This window comes from Panthera pardus, unplaced genomic scaffold (assembly GCF_024362965.1).
Source record: "Panthera pardus isolate Hobbes unplaced genomic scaffold, ASM2436296v1 HiC_scaffold_25, whole genome shotgun sequence".
In the NCBI taxonomy this organism is placed as follows: domain Eukaryota; kingdom Metazoa; phylum Chordata; class Mammalia; order Carnivora; family Felidae; genus Panthera; species Panthera pardus.
Window position 1 is genome coordinate 29,542,756 of NW_026526821.1, and position 19,576 is coordinate 29,562,331.

General features: G+C 47.3%; 1 protein-coding gene across 2 annotated transcripts in view; it reads left to right on the plus strand.

Annotated features, from left to right (window-relative positions):
* The window catches only part of EBF4 (EBF family member 4), a 58,295-nt gene that overhangs the window by 31,849 nt on the left and 6,870 nt on the right, over window positions 1-19,576 (plus strand). For both annotated transcript variants that reach the window (XM_053890390.1, XM_053890389.1), the window contains exons 8-11: window positions 16,768-16,849; window positions 17,673-17,790; window positions 17,901-18,034; window positions 18,130-18,256. In XM_053890390.1, the coding sequence (XP_053746365.1) occupies window positions 16,768-16,849; window positions 17,673-17,790; window positions 17,901-18,034; window positions 18,130-18,256 (461 nt within the window). The remainder of the gene's footprint in view (window positions 1-16,767; window positions 16,850-17,672; window positions 17,791-17,900; window positions 18,035-18,129; window positions 18,257-19,576) is intronic.

Consider the following 19,576-nt stretch of genomic DNA (forward strand, 5'->3'; position numbering starts at 1 on the left):
TAGCTCCAGTTGTCCCAATAGCCATTAGTGAAAATCCATCTTTTCCTACCAATTGTAAATATTACCCATGCTATATTTGCATGAAAATGTAATTATTTGTATTTCTGGACTTTCCATCCTATTTCATTATTCCATCTATTTATTAATGTGGAATATGATGCGGTTTTAATTTTTGAAGATACATAACATTTTTTAGTAACAGAGAGATCTAGTACTCCTCCTCATTACTCTTACTTACATTTTAGAATTTTCCCAACTATTCTTAATTATTTTTTATAGTAATTTTACAGTTATGTTGTCTAGGTCACCAAAAAATCACTTACTGATGTCATATTTTAAATTGTGGCAAAAAATATATTAAATGAAATTTACTATCTCTATCATTTTATTTTTAAATTTTTTATCTTTATCATTTTAAGATGTACAGTTCAGTAGTGTTAAATATATTCACATTGTTGGGCAACAGATCACAACTTTTTCTTCTTGCAAAACTGAAACTCTGTACCCATTAATCAACAACTCCCCATTTTTCCTTTTTCCCCACTCCTGGTAGCCACCATTCTATTTTATGCTTCTCTGAATTTGGCTACTTTAGGTACCTTATATAAGTAGAATCATAAAGTATTTGTCTTTTTGTAATTGACTTATTTCACTTAACATATTCTCCTTTTTTTTTTTTTTTTTTGAATGTTTATTTATTTTTGAGAGAGAGAGAGAGAGAACAAGCAGGGAAAGGGCAGAGAGAAAGACACAGAATCCAAAGCAGGCTCCAGGCTCCAAGCTGACAGCACAGAGCCTGACGTGGGGCTCGAACTCACAAACTGTGGATCATGACCCAAGCCAAAGTCGGACGCTTAACCAGCTGAGCCACCCAGGCACTCCTTAACCTACTCTCCTTAAGGTTCATCCATGTTGTAGCACACAACAGGATTTCCTTCCTTTTTAAGGCTGAATAGTATTCCATTTTACACATATACCATATTCATCCATCAATGGCCATTTGGGTGCTTCCATATTTTGGCTATAATGACTAATGCTGCTACAAATATGAGTGTTAAAATATCTCTTTGAGACCCTAATTTCAGTTCTTTTGGATATATATCCATAAATGGGATTATTGGATCATATGATTGTTCTTTCTTTAATTTTTTGAGGAACACCATACTGTTTTCCATAGCAGTTACACCATTTTACAATTTTACCAACAGTGGACAAGGGTTCTAATTTTTCCACTTCCTCACCAACCTTGTTATTTCTTGTTGTTGTTTTTTTATAGTAGCCATCCTAATCGGTGTGAGATGATATCTCATTTTGATTTGCATTTCTCTTAATGGTGATATTAAGCATCTTTTCAGATGCTTGTTGGACATTTCTACATCATCTTTGGAGGAACCTCTATTAAAGTCATTTGTGCATTTTTCTTTTTGGGTTGTTTGTTTTTTGTTGTTGAGGTGTAGGAGTTCTTCATATATTCTGGATATTAATTCCTTATCAGATACATGATTTTTAAACATTTTCTTCCATTCTGGTAAGTTGCCTTGCACTCTATTGATTGTGTGTCATATTTGTTGAGATCATGTTTAATTCGGTTTAACATTGGTAGAAATGATAGCTTTATGATGCTAAGTCTTGAAAGGATCATGTAAAATGTAGCTCATTTGTTGTATGAGAGGCAATAAGGAGGGTTGTTCAAGTCTCCTATTTCCTTGTTGATCTTCTGCTTAGTAGTTCTTACCATTATTGAAAGTAGGGCACTAAAGTCTCCAAGTATTATTGTTGAATTATCTGTTTCTTCCTCCAGTTTGGTCATTTTTTGTTTCTTGTAATTCAGAGCTCTATTATCAGGTGCATATATGCTTATTATTGTTATTTCCTTCTGGTAGATTGACATTTTAACATAAAATATCTTTCTTTAAGATCTTTATAACAATTTTATCTTAAGGTCTATTTAGTATGATATTAATAAAGTTGCTCCAGCTCTCTTTTGGTTAGTTTTCTTGATATATCTTTTCCATCCCTATTTATTTTCTATCTTTTGAACATAAACTATGCCTTACATAGACATCATATAGTTGGGTTATATTTTTTAATCTATTCTGCCTATCTCTGCCTTTGAATTTGAATATTTTTTAACATTTATTTATTTTGAAAGGGAGAGAGAACAGGGAAGGGGCAGAAAGAGAGAATCCCAAGCAGGCTCCACACTGTCAGCACAGAGCCTGATGTGGGGCTTGATCCCACGAACTGTGAGATCATGACCTAAACCAAAATCAAGAGTCAGGTGCTGAACTGAATGAGCCACCTTATTTGAGTATTTAATCCTTTACATTTAATGTACTTACTGATAAAGTACAATTTATGTCTGCTATTTTGCAATGTGTTCTATGTCATATTTCCTCAATTCCTCTATTACCGCCTTTTTTTGTGTTAAATTGATATTTCCCAGTGTACTGTTTTAATTCCATTGTTGTTGTTACTATATTTTTAAGTAATTTTCTTAATGGTTGTCCTGGGAATTAAGGTTAATATCTTAACTTAAAACAATCTAGATGAATTTAGATGAATAGCAACTTAATTTCAACACGTACAAAAACAATACTCCAATATAGCTCCACTGCTTCAATTCTCCTTTGTTATATCATTGTCAATCATGTTATGTTTTTACACATCATAGGCCTATCAACAGTTTTATAATTACTGATTAATGCAGTTTTCTCTCATGGATTTATTTTTTAGAGCAGTTTTAGGCTTACAGCAAAAGTGAATGGAAAGCACAGAGTGTTCTCATATACTACTTGCTTCCCCCATTACAGTTTTCTGTTAAATTAGGTAGGAAGACAAAATAATTACAAAAATACATTTATAATGTCTTTTATATTTACCTGCATAGTTACTTTTACCAGTGCTCTTTACTTCTTCACATCAAGTAGTATTACTGTCTTGTCTCCTTTCATTTCAGACTGAAGGAATCTAATGTTTCTTATAAGTAGATATAACTAACTTCAAGAAAGATCACTAACAAGTGATAGACTCTCTCAGTTTTTGCTTATCTGAAAATGTCTTAATTCGTCTTTTATATTTAATTTTTTAAAAATGTATGCTTCATGGGGTGCCTGGATGACTCAGTCAGTTAAGTGTCAGACTCTTGATTTTGGCTCAGGTTATGATCTCATGGTTTGTGGGTTCAAGCCCTGTACTGGGCTCCATGCTGACAGTGTGGAGCCTGTTTGGGATTCTCTCTCTCCCCTCTCTCTCTCTACTTCTCTCTCTCAAAATAAATAAATAAACTTAAAAAAATTTATGCTTCATGTTTGAAGGATAGTTTTGTTGGATATAGGATTTTTGGTTGACAGTTGTTTTCTTTTCTTTTCTTTTTTTGACAGTTGTTTTCTTTAAGCACTTTGAATATGTCATCCCACTGTCTTCTGACCTCCATAGTTTCTACTGAGAAGTCATCTAGTTTATCCTATTGAGGCTTACTTGTAGGTAATGAGTTGCTTCCTTGTTGCTTCCCAGATTCTTTCTTTGTCTTCAGCTTTTGACAAATTTGAGTATAATGTGTCTACATGTGGATCGCTTAGAGTTCATTGAGCTTTTTGGATGTACATAATAAGGTTTTTCACCAAATTTGGGAAGTTTGGGGCCATTATTTCTTCAAACATTCTTTCTGCCCCCTTCCCTTTCTTCTCTCTTGTTCAGACTTCCATTAAGAATATATTAGTATGGGAGTGCCCAGGTGGCTCAGTTGGTTGAGCATCTGACTCTTGATCTCAGCTCAGGTCTTGATCTCAGAGTTGTGTGGTCAAGCCTCATGTTGGGTTCTGCAATGAGTATGAAGCCTACTTAAAAAGAAAAAGAAAAAAAGGAGGGTTCCTGGGTGGCTCAGTTGGTTAAGCGTTCTACTTCGGCTCGGGTCATGACCTCACAGTTCATGGGTTCAAGCCCTGCATCAGGCTCTGTGCTGACAGCTCAGAGCCTGGAGCCTGCTTTGAATTCTGTGTCTCCCTCTCTCTCTGGCCCTATGCCTCTCATTCTCTCTCTCTCTCAAAAATAAATAAACATTAAAAAAATTCTTTCTTAAAGAATGTTAGTATGCTTGATGGTTTCTCACAATATCTTAGGGTCTGTTCATTTTTCTTTTTTCTTTCTGCTCCAGAACTGGATGATCTTAACTGACCTATCATCAAATACACTGATTTTTTTTTTCTTCTGTCAACCCAGATATGCTGTTGAGGATATAAATTTTTCATTTTAGTTTTTCTTCTCAACTCCTGAACTTTAAAAAAAAAATTTAAGTTTATTTATTTATTTTTAGAGAGAGAAAGACTCAGAGAGCATGAATGGGGATAGGGTGGGGAGAGAGGGAGAGAGAGAGAATCCTAAGCAGACTCTACACTCTCAGCAGTGATCCTGATGCAGGGCTCAAATCATGAACCATGAGATCATGACCTGAGCCAAAATCAAGAGTCTGATGCTTAACCAACTGAACCACCCAGTCCTCAACTTCTGAATTTAAATGTGCATATATATATATATATATATATATATATATATATATATACATATACATATATATATATATATATATGTATATATATATATAATTTGTATCTCTTTGTTGATGTTCTCTAGTTGGTGAGGTATTCTCAAACTTTTCTTTAATTCTTTAAACATGATTTCCTTTAATTCTTTAAACATTTATGATGGCTGATTTGAAGTCTTTGTCTAGTAAATCTAATTGTCTTCAGGGACAATTCCTATAGACTGCTTTATTTCTCAAGCATGGACCATACTTTGCTGTTAATAATTCTTTGTTGAAAATATAATGTGGTACCTGGAAATCAGTTCCTCCTTCCCAGTGTTTGTTGCTATTAGTGATTGTTTATTTAGTGAATTTTGCAGACTATTTCTATAGTTTTGTCATGTGTGGCCACTAAAGTTTTTGTTCAGTTAGCTTAGTGGTTACCTTATGAATGGACAGGCATTTCCTAAATGCCTTAAACCAACATGTCTTCAGTCATTTGCCAGGTCATTTGCTGTGTGTGTACTGGGACATGCCTTCAGTGTTCCAGCAATTTACAACTCTGACTTAACCTCTACTTCCTGCTTGTGCAGGTTTCAGGATCAACCAGAGATGAGAGGCTAGGGCCTTCTAAGATCTTTCCTGGACATATACATGGCCTCCTAGATCTCTAGGGATATATGAAAGCTTCTCAGAGCTCCCTATGAACTTCTCATTCTGCTTTTTCCTTTAAAGTTTTTGGCCAGACAATTGTTTGCCCCAACTAGTGTCATTGCCTCCAGGAACAGAAATGTTAAGCAATTGCCAACTGTTGTTTTTCCACAAACACCCTGACTATAGGGATTTTCCCACTAAACAAGCTCTGGGTCAAGTCAAATCACAATTCATGTGAATCATGTTATCAAAAAGCTGCCAGACAGTTGTCTGGGAATACAGATTGTTGAGAAGCTCCAAATCTAATCTTTTCCTTCCAGTGACTTCTAGGCTGCTAGTTTTCCCAGCTACCCGGGTTGCAGTGCTGCTGTTTTTCAAATCTGCAGAGCTGGGAAGATGGGGATGGGGATAGGGCAAACTAAAATACTACAAAGATCTCTGTCGTTACTAAGAGCCAGCCATTTCTCTTAAATAAATACTGCTTGGATTGTGCAAAACTTTTGTTAACTCCCAAAGTTCTGAAAAAGTATAGTTCAATAGTTTTTGCCTGTGTTCCTCTTGCTTTATCACGGAACAGATTTTTGCAGTTCCTTTCTCTGCAATTCTCAAAGTTCCATCTCTACAATTGATTTTTATTATTATTTTTAGAGAGAGAGTGCAAGTGGGGCAGAGGGGCAGAGTGGGGGGGAGAGAGAGAGAATCCCAAGCAGGCTCCATGCTGAGCACGGAGCCTGATGCAGGGCTCAATCCCATGACCCGAGGATCATGACCTGAACCAAAATCAAGAGTCAGGCAGACGTTCGACCAACTGAGCCATCCAGACACCCCTACAATTGATATTTTTAATCTAAGTACAGGATTTTATACTGTTCCCTATTAAAAGTGATTTGGGGGCTTTGGTCCAGCATTCATCCTGTCATAGTAATTCTGACCCTTGAATTCTATCATGAATCAGTGAGCACTGTGAGGCAGGCGCTGTAATGGATGCTTGGGAGAAAAGGAAAGTTTGAACAATGATTCCTGCCCTCTGGGAGCTTATAGAGCAGTTGAGGAGACAAAACAGAATTGTTTAAGCCTTTATATAATGATAAAAGGAAATAGAGATCAAGGCAAAACTTTAAGACAAACACTATCAATAGAACTTCCCGCAAGGATAGAAATATTCTGCACTGACCAATATGGTAGCCAATAGCCAAAAGTACCTATTCGCCACTTGAAATGTAGCTACTGTGACTGAGAAATTAAATTTTTGATTTTATTTAATTTTAATTTATTCAAACTTGAATGGCCACATGTGGCTACCTTATTGGACATCACAGCTCTAAAACTAAATATTTCCTTGATTGGCTTGGTGTGGGAGTGGGTGGGGAAGATTCCCTCCTGTGGGAAGCCTACAATTCTCCTCCTCTGACTGCCAGAGGAGGACTGGAGCTATGGGCTGTGAACACACTCTGGCATGTGGTTGTGCCTGGTGCACAGTGGCTATTGTAGTGATACTGTTGAAACAAGTTACATCTGGGCCACCTGGCGGAAGTAAGCTCTAATCTACCCTGTTGTGGGTAGACCCCAATTTCTACGTCAGGCACAACCTGACAAATGCAATTGATAAGAAGGTGTTGTGGGAGCTGCAAAGAATCAGCTCTTTCCTCTTTAACCCAATGGTCAATGCAACATTCCATAGCCACAAGACAAGCTCACGGTAGTGCCCATCTCCTTCCACCCTTTCCACTGGGGTCTCTTTGCTCTCACACTGATGCTGCAAACACAGGCTTCTGTCTGGGGCCCATCCTGGTAATTCTCTTTGGGGTCCTGGAACCTCACTGCTGGGTCAATGCTGAGGTAGGACTGAGGGTCCCCTGCAGAATGAACTGCACTTCCTTCCCCCACTCCACCCCTTTCAGAGCTGGGAACATCTGAAGGAGAGAGAAGCAGAGGGGGTTCATATGAGATCCCCCCCCATGAGCCCAGGGAGTCATGTCAGCTGGGATGCCAATCACGAGAACAAGGATCCCCAAGCCCCCCGACTCAGAACAAAGACTGAAGACAAAACGTCTGGGCAGCTAAAGCTGAGCTCAGGTTCACAGTGGCCCCCATGCTGAGGCATGAGTAGAGCTGGGGACAGTGCCCCCAGAGGATATTAGAGGAGAGAAGTCACACATGAGGAAGTCTGGGGGACCATAATAGGTGGAGTGGGAGAGATGGCTAGCAAATAAACTGTCTGCAGTTTGAATGATTAATCCTCTCCATAAAGTGAAGGGCTATTCAGAGTTGGGAGACTCAAGCCAACGTGGAACGTCTGGCCAGATGACTTGGAACAAGGCCCCACCTCCCTCAGTTTCCTCACTTGTAACAGGAAGCTGACTCTCAACCCACCCGAAAGGGACGTTGTAAGTTAAGTAAGATGTGCTTATGCAGTGCCTGCCACAATATCACTTTTTATCCCCACCCCACCCTCATCCTGATTGCCCATCCCAGAGAAGGAGCCTACACAGCACCAAGAAAGTCCATCAGAGCTAAGGAAAAGCTTCTTGACTCCAGCCATAGTCAGAGGTGAGCAGGAGGGGAGTGTGAGCTTCTGCCAGGGGTTCTGGGATGTCTGAGGCTGGAAATGGAATCGTCTCTGTACAGGAAGGGCGCAACACTCAGCCTCCTGTCCTCTCTGCCCGGGGCCGCTCGGCACGTTAAGGAAAGTTCCAGGCCTTGCCGACCCCCAACCTCTGCCTCTCACGTGATCCATAAATAGGAGGTGCCAAAGTTTCTGGGAGCCTGGCTCACCCACCCAAAGCCAGAACATACAACTTCTTTCCTTCAGTCTCGGGACCCCCCTCCCCTTCATATCCCCAAGTTACTTAGAGGCACATCTCCCTCTGTGGATTCCATCTGCCTGTCCATCCGCTCAGCTCCCCATCTTTCCTACCTTTCCTCCATCCCTGCTCCTCTTCTGTTCTTCCCTTGGAGTGTACCATCCTGCATTCACAGAGGACTTCAAGGCTGAGGGGACATGCAGGGCACGTGTGTATATGTCCGTGTCCACAGGGGCGCAGATGGGCTTCACGCTCAGGTGACCCCTTGTACCTGCTCCAGCCTGTCCCTGCTGCTCCATGCGGGGTGCCCAGACGCCTGCCTTAGCAGCCCCCCGCATCCCTCGACCCCTCCCCTCGGGGAAGTGGAGTCACCACCACTCTTCTTGGGCAGCTGGGGGCCCCTTAGCCGGCTCTCTACCACCTCCCCCGCTCTGCTCAGGCCCCATGCCCAGCCCTGAGGTTTGGAGAGCCTAGTAAGTGCCCTATCAACATGTTAATCAAATTACTTAGGAGCTAAAATTGACGCTGTTCATTAATTATACAAGATTATGCTAATTGTGCATGCAAATGCATGCAGGGGAACAGAAGGTGTTCAGGCGCATGGTGGGCCATTAGCATAGAGGATGGGGTGCGGGTGCATTGGCATGCTAATGTATGCGCCCCAGCTATTTATAGTCCCCCAGCCCATCTGCGCTGCAGCCACCTCTGCCCCAAGTAGGGATCATGGCAGGGAGGCCAGGTCCAGGCCTGGCAGGTGGCTATGACCCTAGGGACACTTGGCTTTGGCTGCTGCCCCAGGCCGAGATCAGGAAGTAGTGTGGGCCACCCCAACCTGGGCCTGGATTATCCCACCAACCTCCTCCCTTACCATCCCTTGTCTAGCCTAGGCCCTTTGGCGCCCACTTCCCTGGAGGTAAAATGCTTCCGAATGCCACAGCCAGTAAGGCCCCCTCTGCTGACTCCCCATCACCCACAGGGTCCGATCCCACGGGATTTGGTGCCACACCCCCAGGCCCTGGTCCACAGCTCTCCTCCTCCATCTCATCAGGTACCACTGGGAAAGTGTGCCCTACATGCCCCCTGTCCCTTGGCAGGGCTGTTTATCCCCTGTGCACGAAGGGCCCCTGCCTCTTACTCCTCATCCAGGGAAAATGCCTCTGGTCTTTCAAGGCCCCAAGTGCCCAAGATCAAATGCGACCTCGAGGACCCCCTTCCAGAGTGAAGGCTGTGGCTCCACTGGACAAGTGATCTAGCATGTCCTCCCCTCTATCTTATTGATTATACTCCAGGTTTCTCTCTTTCCTGCTGGATTGTAATTTCCTTAAGACTTTATTTACCCCTAGACTGCACTGCCTGACGCATGTAAGGTGTTTAATACATCTCTGTAAATGGGTGTATTGAATGAATGAGGGAATGAATGGGCCAGCCACCTGTATCCTCCTCTGTCCTTGAGCGAGGGGTGGGGGGGGGCAAGGAGAGGCAGACGATGAAAACAGTGGAGGGCACAGATCCTGCCCCAGAAGGTATCTGTTTCTTCTGAGGTTCACGAGCTCAAAGGCAAGCCCTTTGGAGTCAAAATTAGCAGAGGATTCCTCCCCGCCCCATCCCATCCCAGGTTCTAATGCTAGCTTTGGACTTGGAAATACACACCTAGTTTTATTCTACACTTTGCTTCCAATCTACTTTCTTTCCCGAGGTAGTCACAGGACGCTTGTTTTGAAGACCCTGGCCCAACTCCCGTATCCATTCACATCACTTCCTCTTTCTTGATCTGTACAGTCCAGTATAGTTGGTAGCCATGAGCCACGCGGGACTATCTCAGTTTAAATTAAAAATGAGGGGCACCTGGGTGGCTCAGTCGGTTGAGCATCCGTCTTTGGCTCAGGTCATGATCTCGTGGTTCGTGGGTTCGAGTCCCGCGTCGGGCTCTGTGCTGACAGCTCAGAGCCCAGATCCTGTGTCTACCTCTCTCTCTCTGCCCCTCCCCTGCTCGTGCTCTGTCTCTTTCTCCCTCTCATAAATAAATGAGCATTTAAAAAAAGAAATGAAACAATGGGGCGCCTGGCTGGCTCAGTCAGTGGAGCGTGGGACTCTTGATCTCAGGGCTGTGAGTTTGAGTCCCACATTGGGTTGTAGAGATTATTTTAAAATAAAAATAATACCTGACTGTTATTATTACTAAGGTTAATAATTACTTTCAATAATACCATTACTTTAAAATAAATAAATAAACTAAAATGAAACAAAATTTAAAGCAGTTTTTCAGTCACACAAGCCACAAGTCAAGTGCTCAATGGCCACATGCGGCTAGTGGATATCATTTTGGGAAAAGCTCTCCTGGGCAGAATTTGTAATCTACACGTTCGTTCCCTTCCTCCTGACAGTGCTGTAGTTACAAGCGTCCTGGGGCTCAGTCTGGCTCTTTCAATGACTATCAGCTTTCTCTCTGGAAGTGGGAACATAATTTCTGCTCTCAGTGAGTCTCTCATGGGACGCAGGGAGGGGAGAGGTGGGGCAAAGCTGTGCGACCTGGTTTCCTCGGATGGGATTCCTAGAAGCAGAGCTGGGGTTGGGATGCTTGTGAAAGGGGTTTATTGGAGGAGAGCTCTAGGAAGAGAAGGAGGGGAACAGCATTCACAGGAGAAGCTCAGCAAGCAGACGCTCTCAGCTGGAGTCTGGCACCAGTCTGAGCCTTCGGGGAGTTCCGGAACGGGAAAAGCACAAGGAATTGGTCCTCCGCGTGCCGTCAGTCTCTCTTTGGCCGTGGGCTGGTGCAGGGCATATGCTTCTGGCTGGCGATAATTCGAGGGTAGTGGGGGCAGCCACGAGCCCTTTGACAGGCAACACCCACAGCGGCCAGGGGTGGGGGAATCCAGCAGCCCACCCTGTGATAGCCGGACCCTGTCTTCCACCGAGTGGTTCCATCCCGCTCTGCTTTCCACCCCCCTGAGGACCGAGAGTTTGACAGTGGACTCACGTCAGTCACCTCCACATTTTCCTTTGTCAGCTGAGTCTTTTCTGAGCAAAGTGCCAGGGAGCTTTCCTTATGCAATAGCGTCACCCCTGAGAAGTTATGTGGAAGTCAGGTGTTTGCACCGGAGCCACATTCAGCCCAACCTTTGCTTCCGTGGTAAGGAATATTCCTTACCAAGGAAGGTTCGTTTTCAGTTCATCTCAAGTGGGTTTTACAGGGAGGAATAAAGAGCATTTCTAGAAACGATTAGGAAGGCTATACTACGTTCAGGATGTGTTAAGGTAGGTGTTCGAGTGAACTGCTCTTACCTTCCGTTTAAATCACAGGCGCCTAGGGGCGCCTGGGTGCCTCAGTCGGTTGGGCGTCCGACTTCGGCTCAGGTCATGGTCTCGCGGTCCGTGAGTTCGAGCCCCGCGTCGGGCTCTGTGCTGATAGCTCAGAGCCTGGAGCCTGTTTCGGATTCTGTGTCTCCCTCTCTCTCTGACCTTCCCCCATTCATGCTCTGTCTCTCTCTGTCTCAAAAATGAATAAACGTTAAAAAAAATTTTTTTTTTAAATAGATCACAGGCGCCCAAGTCATGGTGTATCATTACTACCCTTTAATTGCCTTATTAGCAGGATGACCACTGTCCACAGCTCTTCTTCTGGTCTTTTATTAAACTGTTTAAAAATTTTTTATTAATTTTTTTTTAGAGAGAGCACATGCGAGCATGGGGGGAGAGGCAGAGAGGGGGGAGAGAAGGAGAATCTTAAGCAGCCTCCACGCTCAGCGTGGAGCCCGCCGAGGGGCTCGATCCCATGACCCTGGGATCTAGACCTGAGCCGAAATCAAGAGTCGGAGGCTCAACTGACTGAGCCACCCAGGGGCCCCCCTTATTAAACTTTTCATAAGAGAGAATGTTGAACATCTAGGCAGAATAAAATAATGAACCACGAGTACCCTTTACTGAATTTCAACAGGGATCAACTCTTGGTTCATCTTGTGCAGCTGGTCTTTAATCCCGAGCAATGGTCACCACAGCCAAAGGCCCCAAACTAGCAGCAAGGGGACCTGAGTCTCCTTCGCAACCTTGATGAATTCGTAACCTTGAGGAAATCCACACGGAATGACTGGCTGTGTCCCTGTACAGCCTGCCTCTCTGGGCTGCTTTTGAAGGAGGCTTAATTGCCAGCCTCATGCCTGGGGCAGTGTCAGACTCTGAGAGCCCCAATTAGAGGGAATTTTCCATGACTCCTGTCCTTATCAGTGGTTCATAGAGCCCCAAGCTCATATCCAGACTTTGGCGTTCGCTGTGACTTTGTAGTTGATTCTTGCTTATCCTCAGTTTTCTCATCCGTCGAGTGGGAATGATCGCAGACCTACACCACCTCAGGGTTATGAGAGGATTAAACAGGGTCATGATGAGCCAGGCCCCAATCGATAGCAAATATGAGTCAAAGTGACCTTCCCCTAGAAAATCAGATAACTTTTAGGCGGCTTTGCTCACATAATACTCTAGAGCAGCATAAATATAATGCGAGCCACATATGTAACTTTAAATTTTCTAGTAGCCTCATTTCATTTATTTATTTATTTATTTTTAATTTTTTTTTTTGAGGTTTTACTTATTTTTGAGACAAAGAGAGACAGAGCATGAACGGGGGAGGGGCCGAGAGAGAGGGAGACACAGAATCCGAAGCAGGCTCCAGGCTCTGAGCCGTCAGCACAGAGCCCGACGCGGGGCTCGAACCCACAAACCGCGAGATCGTGACCTGAGCCGAAGTCAGACGCTCAACCGGGTGAGCCATTCAGGTGCCCCGTTCTGGGTTTTTTTCTAAAATAAGCCATTGAAATTCAATGCGTATTTTAAAAACATCTCAACTCAAACCACATTTCAAGTGCTCAATGCCACATGGGGCTAGTGGCCGCCCTATCGGATAGGACAGCACTAGAGTAGTGTGTCTCAAATTTTAGGAGGCCTCAGAATCACCTGGAAGGCTTATGAAAACACAGATGGCCGGGCCTCCCCCGAAGAGTGTCAGGGGGTCAAAGGTGGGGCCTGAAATTCTGTATTTCTAGCCAGTTCCTAGGCTGCTCCTGGTCCAGAAGGCACACTTTGAAAACCACCGTTCCAGGATGAGTTTGAAAGGACTCATAGTCATCATTGTGCCTTATTTTCAAGTTATGGGTGATTTTTCTTAACACCCCTGAGGCTGGTGCGGGGTTAGGGGGTACACTGTGGTAGCAGCAGGCTCTCTGGGGGTGTTTGCGTTGGCTCGGCCCTGGCTGGCTGGGAGCAGCCTCGCGGACTACCTACCATTGGCAGTGGGTGAGATTCACCAGCTCTACCACTGCTGGCATTGACTGTGTGCATCTCTGAGCTACAAGTTCAGGGGGAGGGGAAAGGAGACTGACCCTCAGCACCCCCAGGGAGGGCCCAGGCCTTGTGTGGCTGCTTCCTCCTCAACACCACTCTGCAGGTAATGCCAACCAGGCTTAATTACAGGGAGGCTCTGGGGCAGGTCTGCATAGATGGGGGTGCACGCAGGGCCCCGGGGGGGCTGCAGGAGGGGCAGTCCCTGAACCTAGAATGGCCAGAAAAGACTGGCCAGACAGGGAGCGGGGATTGGTATAGACCCAAGGGTCTGTGACTTATTTCCGGAAGTGAGTTATAGTGGAAAGAGAAAGGATGGGAAGACGTGCTGAGCAAGGACTGTGGAAGGGCTGAGGGGGCTTCTTGAGGAGGCAGAGGGGACGGGACCCTGCAGGAAGCGGCAGTGAAGCCTTGGGAGGTCGGAAATAAAGGATGTCCCAGAGGCTGTCCCTGGAAGGTGCCTCAGCAGCCATCAGTTGCTATTCTCCTGCTTCTCGTGGTGGATGGAGGTGGATGTTAAAGATGCAGGAAATACCCCAGGCCACAAAGCGAGTCAGCGCCTCGGCCAGAGCCCACATCTCTGGGCCTATCTCAAGAACCCTTCCTCTGGGGGCACCCGGGTGGCGCAGTCGGTGAAAGCGTCCAACTCTTTTTTTTTTTTCAATTTTTTTTTTAGTGTTTTTATTTATTTTTGAGACGCAGACAGAGCATGAGCAGGGGAGCGGCAGAAAAGCGTCCAACTCTTGATCTCAGCTCAGGTCATGATCTCACAGTTCGTGAGTTTGAGCCCCGTGTCGGGCTCTGTGCTGATGGTTCAGAGCCTGCCTGGGAGTCTGTCTCCTCTCTGCCCCTCTCCACCACTTGTTCTTTCTCCCTCTCTCAAAATAAACAAACTTAAAATGAAATGAAGAATAAAAGAACCCTCCCTCTGGATTCTGTAGGCCTGAGAGTGGAGTTGGGTGCAGCGGGCACATGTGCGGGTGTAAGGGAAGTGTGTGTCACTCCCAAGCCTGCACCATCAGCGATATCCAAGGGCTGGCACTCACCCCTTCAGGACAGGGACTGTTCCTGTCCTGGTGTTTGCCCGCCCCCTTCTAGCGCCTCGTAAAGCACCTCCTCCTCCTAGCACCATGTGGATATGGAATTTAAAAGTGGTCTGCACCATATCATGGAAATGCGGGGTGTGTATAAGGTGATTACTGTGAGCATAGGGGTGTCTGCACGATGGGGTGTCTTATAGGGATAGAGGGAGCCATTACTATGGCAAATGTGAAATCAATGGAGTGTCTATACTCTGCAGATACGCTGTTCGGGAGCATTTGGGGTGGCCTAATGGGGTACAAAGGGCATCTACATTGGGCTGACTACTGTTTGGGGGCATATAAGCTGTGTGCATGCAAGGTATCCTGTAGGGGTGAATGAGGCATGTCTACATGGTGGATGTGCACTGTTTGGGGTCACAGGAGGCATCTGCATCTCCGAGTGCTCTGCAGGGGCGCACAGAAGGTCTACACTACATGAAACTATTTGGGGAGGTATTCACGGTGGATGGAAATGTGTGCTGACGTAACGACCCTATAGAAAGGGAAATTAAAGGGTTCCCAGAAGGATATCCACTGAGTGGGGGAATGTGACAGGTGGTAAGGTGTCAGCAGTGTAGACAGAGGCAGGGCCTGGGGGTAGGTGCATCTCCAGGTAAATGGTGCCAACTCCCAATGAGTGGCTGCCCCTTGGGACACCTCTGTTCCAGGGGTGATGCCCACCCCTACCAGTACTTGGGGATTAGCTTTTAGAACCTATAATAAATCTTCCTCTGAATGTGAAGTTCGTGCTTTGGAGTTGGAGGCAACTCTAAGGACTTAAGTGTAGATTCAGATTCGGGGTTCAAAACCCTGGGGATTGGGTGGTACAATGAGGCAGCACACTGGCAGAACCCATGGAATAGCCCAGGAGGCGGGCTACATGCCAGGAGCTGAACCCCTGCAGACGTTAGCCCTGCAGGCTGTGGTTTGGAAAGGACGTCTCCCCGGACGCTCACAGGATCCTGAACGGGCTAGGGCAGATATTGAAACATTCTGAGTTCACTAAGGGCACCAATCCAGAGCATTATCCTTGATTACCTCGCTGGTGGATGGCAAAGCCGAGGCCCCACCCTCCCAGCCAACTGCCTGAAAGGACCAGAGGACCAACTTCTCATGTGTTTTCTCTAAAAATCAGTCTCATCAGGGCATACACTGTGCTTTTTTTGCGATTGCTGTGTGTAAAAAAGAAGGTACTCGTTGTGTATCTGTACGGCCTCGGGTCTGACAGGTACGCTGCGGTATGTGATGGGTATAGGCTCTGCCTGATGAACTTTTTGCTATGTGTATAACAGATGTAGAACACGTGCAAGGGAGATCTGTTTGGGGGGGGGGGGTGTGCCATGGCAGGGAATCTGCTACGTGTGAGCGAGATCTGTGTGCAAGAGGGATTTGTTTTGGGGGGGGGGTCTGCTGTGAAGGAGGAAGGGTGATCTGCTTGCTCTATGTGATGACTGCACAGCATTTGCTGTGAGTGTATTTTGGGTAATCATATACAACACAAAGTGGTATATTAATATATACTTTCATATTCTTCCTGTGCATCTACTGTACAGGATGGGCATATGCTGCACGTGATGGGTATAGACTCTGTGTGTGTGAGTAGTATACCATATGTGTATGATGACTATAGGCTATATGTGGAATATGTATCATATATGCTCTCTGAAGGATACCCTGAGTATAGTGGGTATACCCTGTGTGCGACGGCCATATTTTGTAATAGTATATCGGGCATATGCGGTATATATAATGGGTGTATTATCATGAGTATACGTTGTGTGTGTTAGTATACTCAGGAGGAGGGATGTGCTGTGTGAGGTGAATGCACTTTTATGTGTGATGCACATGCAGAATGACAAATATACATGGTGTGGGGTAAGTCTACAGGTAAATGTGAGTACATATTACATGTGGCATATACGTTGTGGAGTGGGGATAATTCATGAGTAATGGGTATATATATCATATATATAATGGACATATTTGGATAAGCGTGATGAGTATATACTTTGTGGGCAGGGGGTGGATAATCCGTGTCGTGAATTAACTGCGGGGAAGGGTCTACTCAGTACGTATCAGGCACTCCGTATACATGCAGCTTGTGGTGGGAATATGGGATGTGTGCCTTGTGTGAGCAGAGGGGAGTCACCCCGCCAGGAAGGGGCATGGAAGGGAACAGTTGGATCTTCATCCATTTCCAGACCCCCTACCTCCACCCTTGAGCCCACCCACCATACTGTTTCAGGTTCTTCCTCATCCATTTCCAGACCCCCTACCTCCACCCTTGAGCCCACCCACCATACTGTTTCAGGTTCTTCCTCATCCATTTCCAGACCCCCTACCTCCACCCTTGAGCCCACCCACCATACTGTTTCAGGTTCTTCCTCAAGTTCTTCCTCAAGTGCAACCAGAACTGCCTAAAGAATGCAGGGAATCCCCGAGACATGCGCCGCTTCCAGGTGGGTCTGGGAGAGGGGTCCCCTTGCATCCGGTCACCCTTTCCCGATGGGGCGGGTGGGGAAGGCCGCGGTCCCGCCACCCTGGGAAAAGCCCCAAGGCAGGTCTCTGCCCAGCCCTGTGCTTCAGGGCCTGGTGCCTGCTGGGGGTGGGGCAGCTCCATCTCAACTTATGCTGGCTGCCAAGGGAGGCTTCATTAGAGTCCCACTTAAGGAGATGCTAATTGTGACATTTTTACATGATTAACGACCCAGCTAATTTGCATAGCGTGAAGCAGAGAGCAGCTGCCCTTAGTACATCCCCAACCTGCACACCCCTCTCAGTGAAGGGTGGGAGGGAGAGAAGGAGGCAGCCCCAGTTTCCTCCCGAGGCTGGGGGGCTCCTGCTGATGGCTTCTCAGGATGATCCTGCCCCCTCCCCACCGCCCCACCCCCAGTCAAAACTCTCACTCCCACTAGCCTAAGACACATTCCAGCCTTGGAGCTCCAGGGCTACAGCCTGGGGTGCGGGTGTGTATAATAAGAACAGTAGGCACTCTGCCCAACGAGCCAGAGTTTTCTTTCAGCGCTCTTGATTTTTCTAGTTCCTGGGGTTCGCCTCCCTGGGCAGCCAGAGATCGTGAGTCCCGCGGCATCACTTGACCTAGCTGCCTCCCCCTTCCACCGTTCAGCCCCTGGGGGGAGCTCTTTCCCCTGCCAATGACTCTGAGTTCCAGCATCCAGCCACCCACCCTCACCGAGTTGCCTGTTCCCCACAACAGTCCCCCCACCACCACCAGGGAGCGCCCCAGGGCCTCACCCAGGCTGGCCTCCACTCTCCTCACAGGTGGTGGTGTCCACGACGGTGAGCGTGGATGGGCACGTGCTGGCCGTGTCTGACAACATGTTTGTGCACAACAACTCCAAGCATGGTCGCAGGGCGCGCCGCCTGGACCCCTCTGAAGGTCAGGAACCCCCCCCCCCCCCCCCCGCCCAGCACCCGCTGCCGCGAGCCCAGCCAGCCCCCAGCCCCCACTTTGCAGGCCCCTGATCTGGCTCCTCACCTGCCTCCCAGCTGCCACCCCCTGTATCAAGGCCATCAGCCCCGGGGAGGGCTGGACCACAGGAGGCGCCACCGTCATTGTCATCGGCGACAACTTCTTCGATGGATTGCAGGTCGTGTTCGGGAACGTGCTCGTGTGGAGCGAGGTGGGCCACCCCCGCCAGTCTCCCTCCTGGCCTCGAGGCTGGGCCCTCCCCTCGCCCCGGGCTGGAACCCGCAGGCCTCCCCTCTCCCCTCGCAGCTCATCACGCCCCACGCCATACGGGTTCAGACGCCCCCGCGGCACATTCCCGGGGTGGTGGAGGTGACCCTGTCCTACAAGTCCAAGCAGTTTTGCAAGGGAGCCCCCGGCCGTTTTGTCTACACAGGTAAGGAGTCAGGTGGGGGGTGCGGGAGGGGGCAGAGAGGCCCAGGGTTGCTGGAAGGAGTTCCACCCAGTGCACCAGAGCCCGGGTCGTGGTTAGCCAATACCTACTGTGTGGCCACGCCCCCTAAGCGGCTGCCCCGCCTCTTCCCTACCTAAACCACGTGACCGTTCCTTGAGCGGTAGGATCTTTTCAGAGCTTGTTTCCCTCTTTGGCCTAGGTCTCCTCAATCCCCTCCCAGGCTCGCAGTCTCAGCCCCGTCGGGACATTCCCCCTGCCTAGGACCTCCTCGCCAGGACACCCCCACACACACACACACGCATTCCCCAGGGTCTAGAATATCTCCAGCGGCATGTTTATTTCAAAGGTGCCCCAAATAGGCTCAATGCTCCCTAATCTTCCCTGGGTCTCTTGGTTCCCCAAGCCACCTCAGTCTTCACTCTACGTGGGCATAAGCAGGTGCACGCCCCACCCCCCAATATACCCCTTGCAGGAAGCAAGGGCGAGAAGTTAACACAAGACAGGAGTGTCGAATCCCCCCTCCTGGCTCTATTTGACTACCCACCAGGACCCTCTCCACCTTCATCTTCCTGCCCTGTCCCAGCCACCCACTTCTCCCCATCCTCCTCCCTGCAGATAACCACCTAACCCTTCCCAGCACCCGACACTCAGTAGCCATACTTACCGTCAGGGAGTTACGGTCTTAAGCGGGTAGGGGTGGCCCTAGCAGTGAACAAAGTGTGAGGTGAGTGGAGTTACATGCGGAGTGCTGGGAGGGGAGGACCTCTAGGAGGGAGTGTGGGCTTAACTGGACCAGGCTGAGATGGGAGGGGTGAATAGGGAGGCAGAGATGGGGAAGGAAAGACAGTCCTGGAGAAGGAATGGCAAATGCAAAGACATGGGAATGAGTGCGTGCTTTACACTCTGGGGGAAACTAAAGGAAATTCACTAAATCTGGAGTTGGTGGTGAAGAAAGTGGGTAGGGCCTTGAGGCTGGTGAGTTGGTCCTGGCCAGGCCAGGAGGAGGAGAGAAGGAAGTCCTGGGGAGCCTAGTTAGGAGTCTGCTGCCTCCTCTGCAGAACCCTGGATGTGGCCAGTCCTTTCCCTGGCGCACAGGCAAACTTCTAATGGTCACATGCTGCCGAGAGTCCCCCTGAGCTGTGATAAATGGAGATTGTTGGGGTGTTTTACTTTTGTAATTAATGTGTTATTCCTGGTAATGGAGACAGAAAACTCTCCCTCCAGTCCTGCCCCTAGGACTGTAGACGCTAATACGTACATACAGTTGCATTTTTCGAACCACAGATGGGATGGGATGGTGCT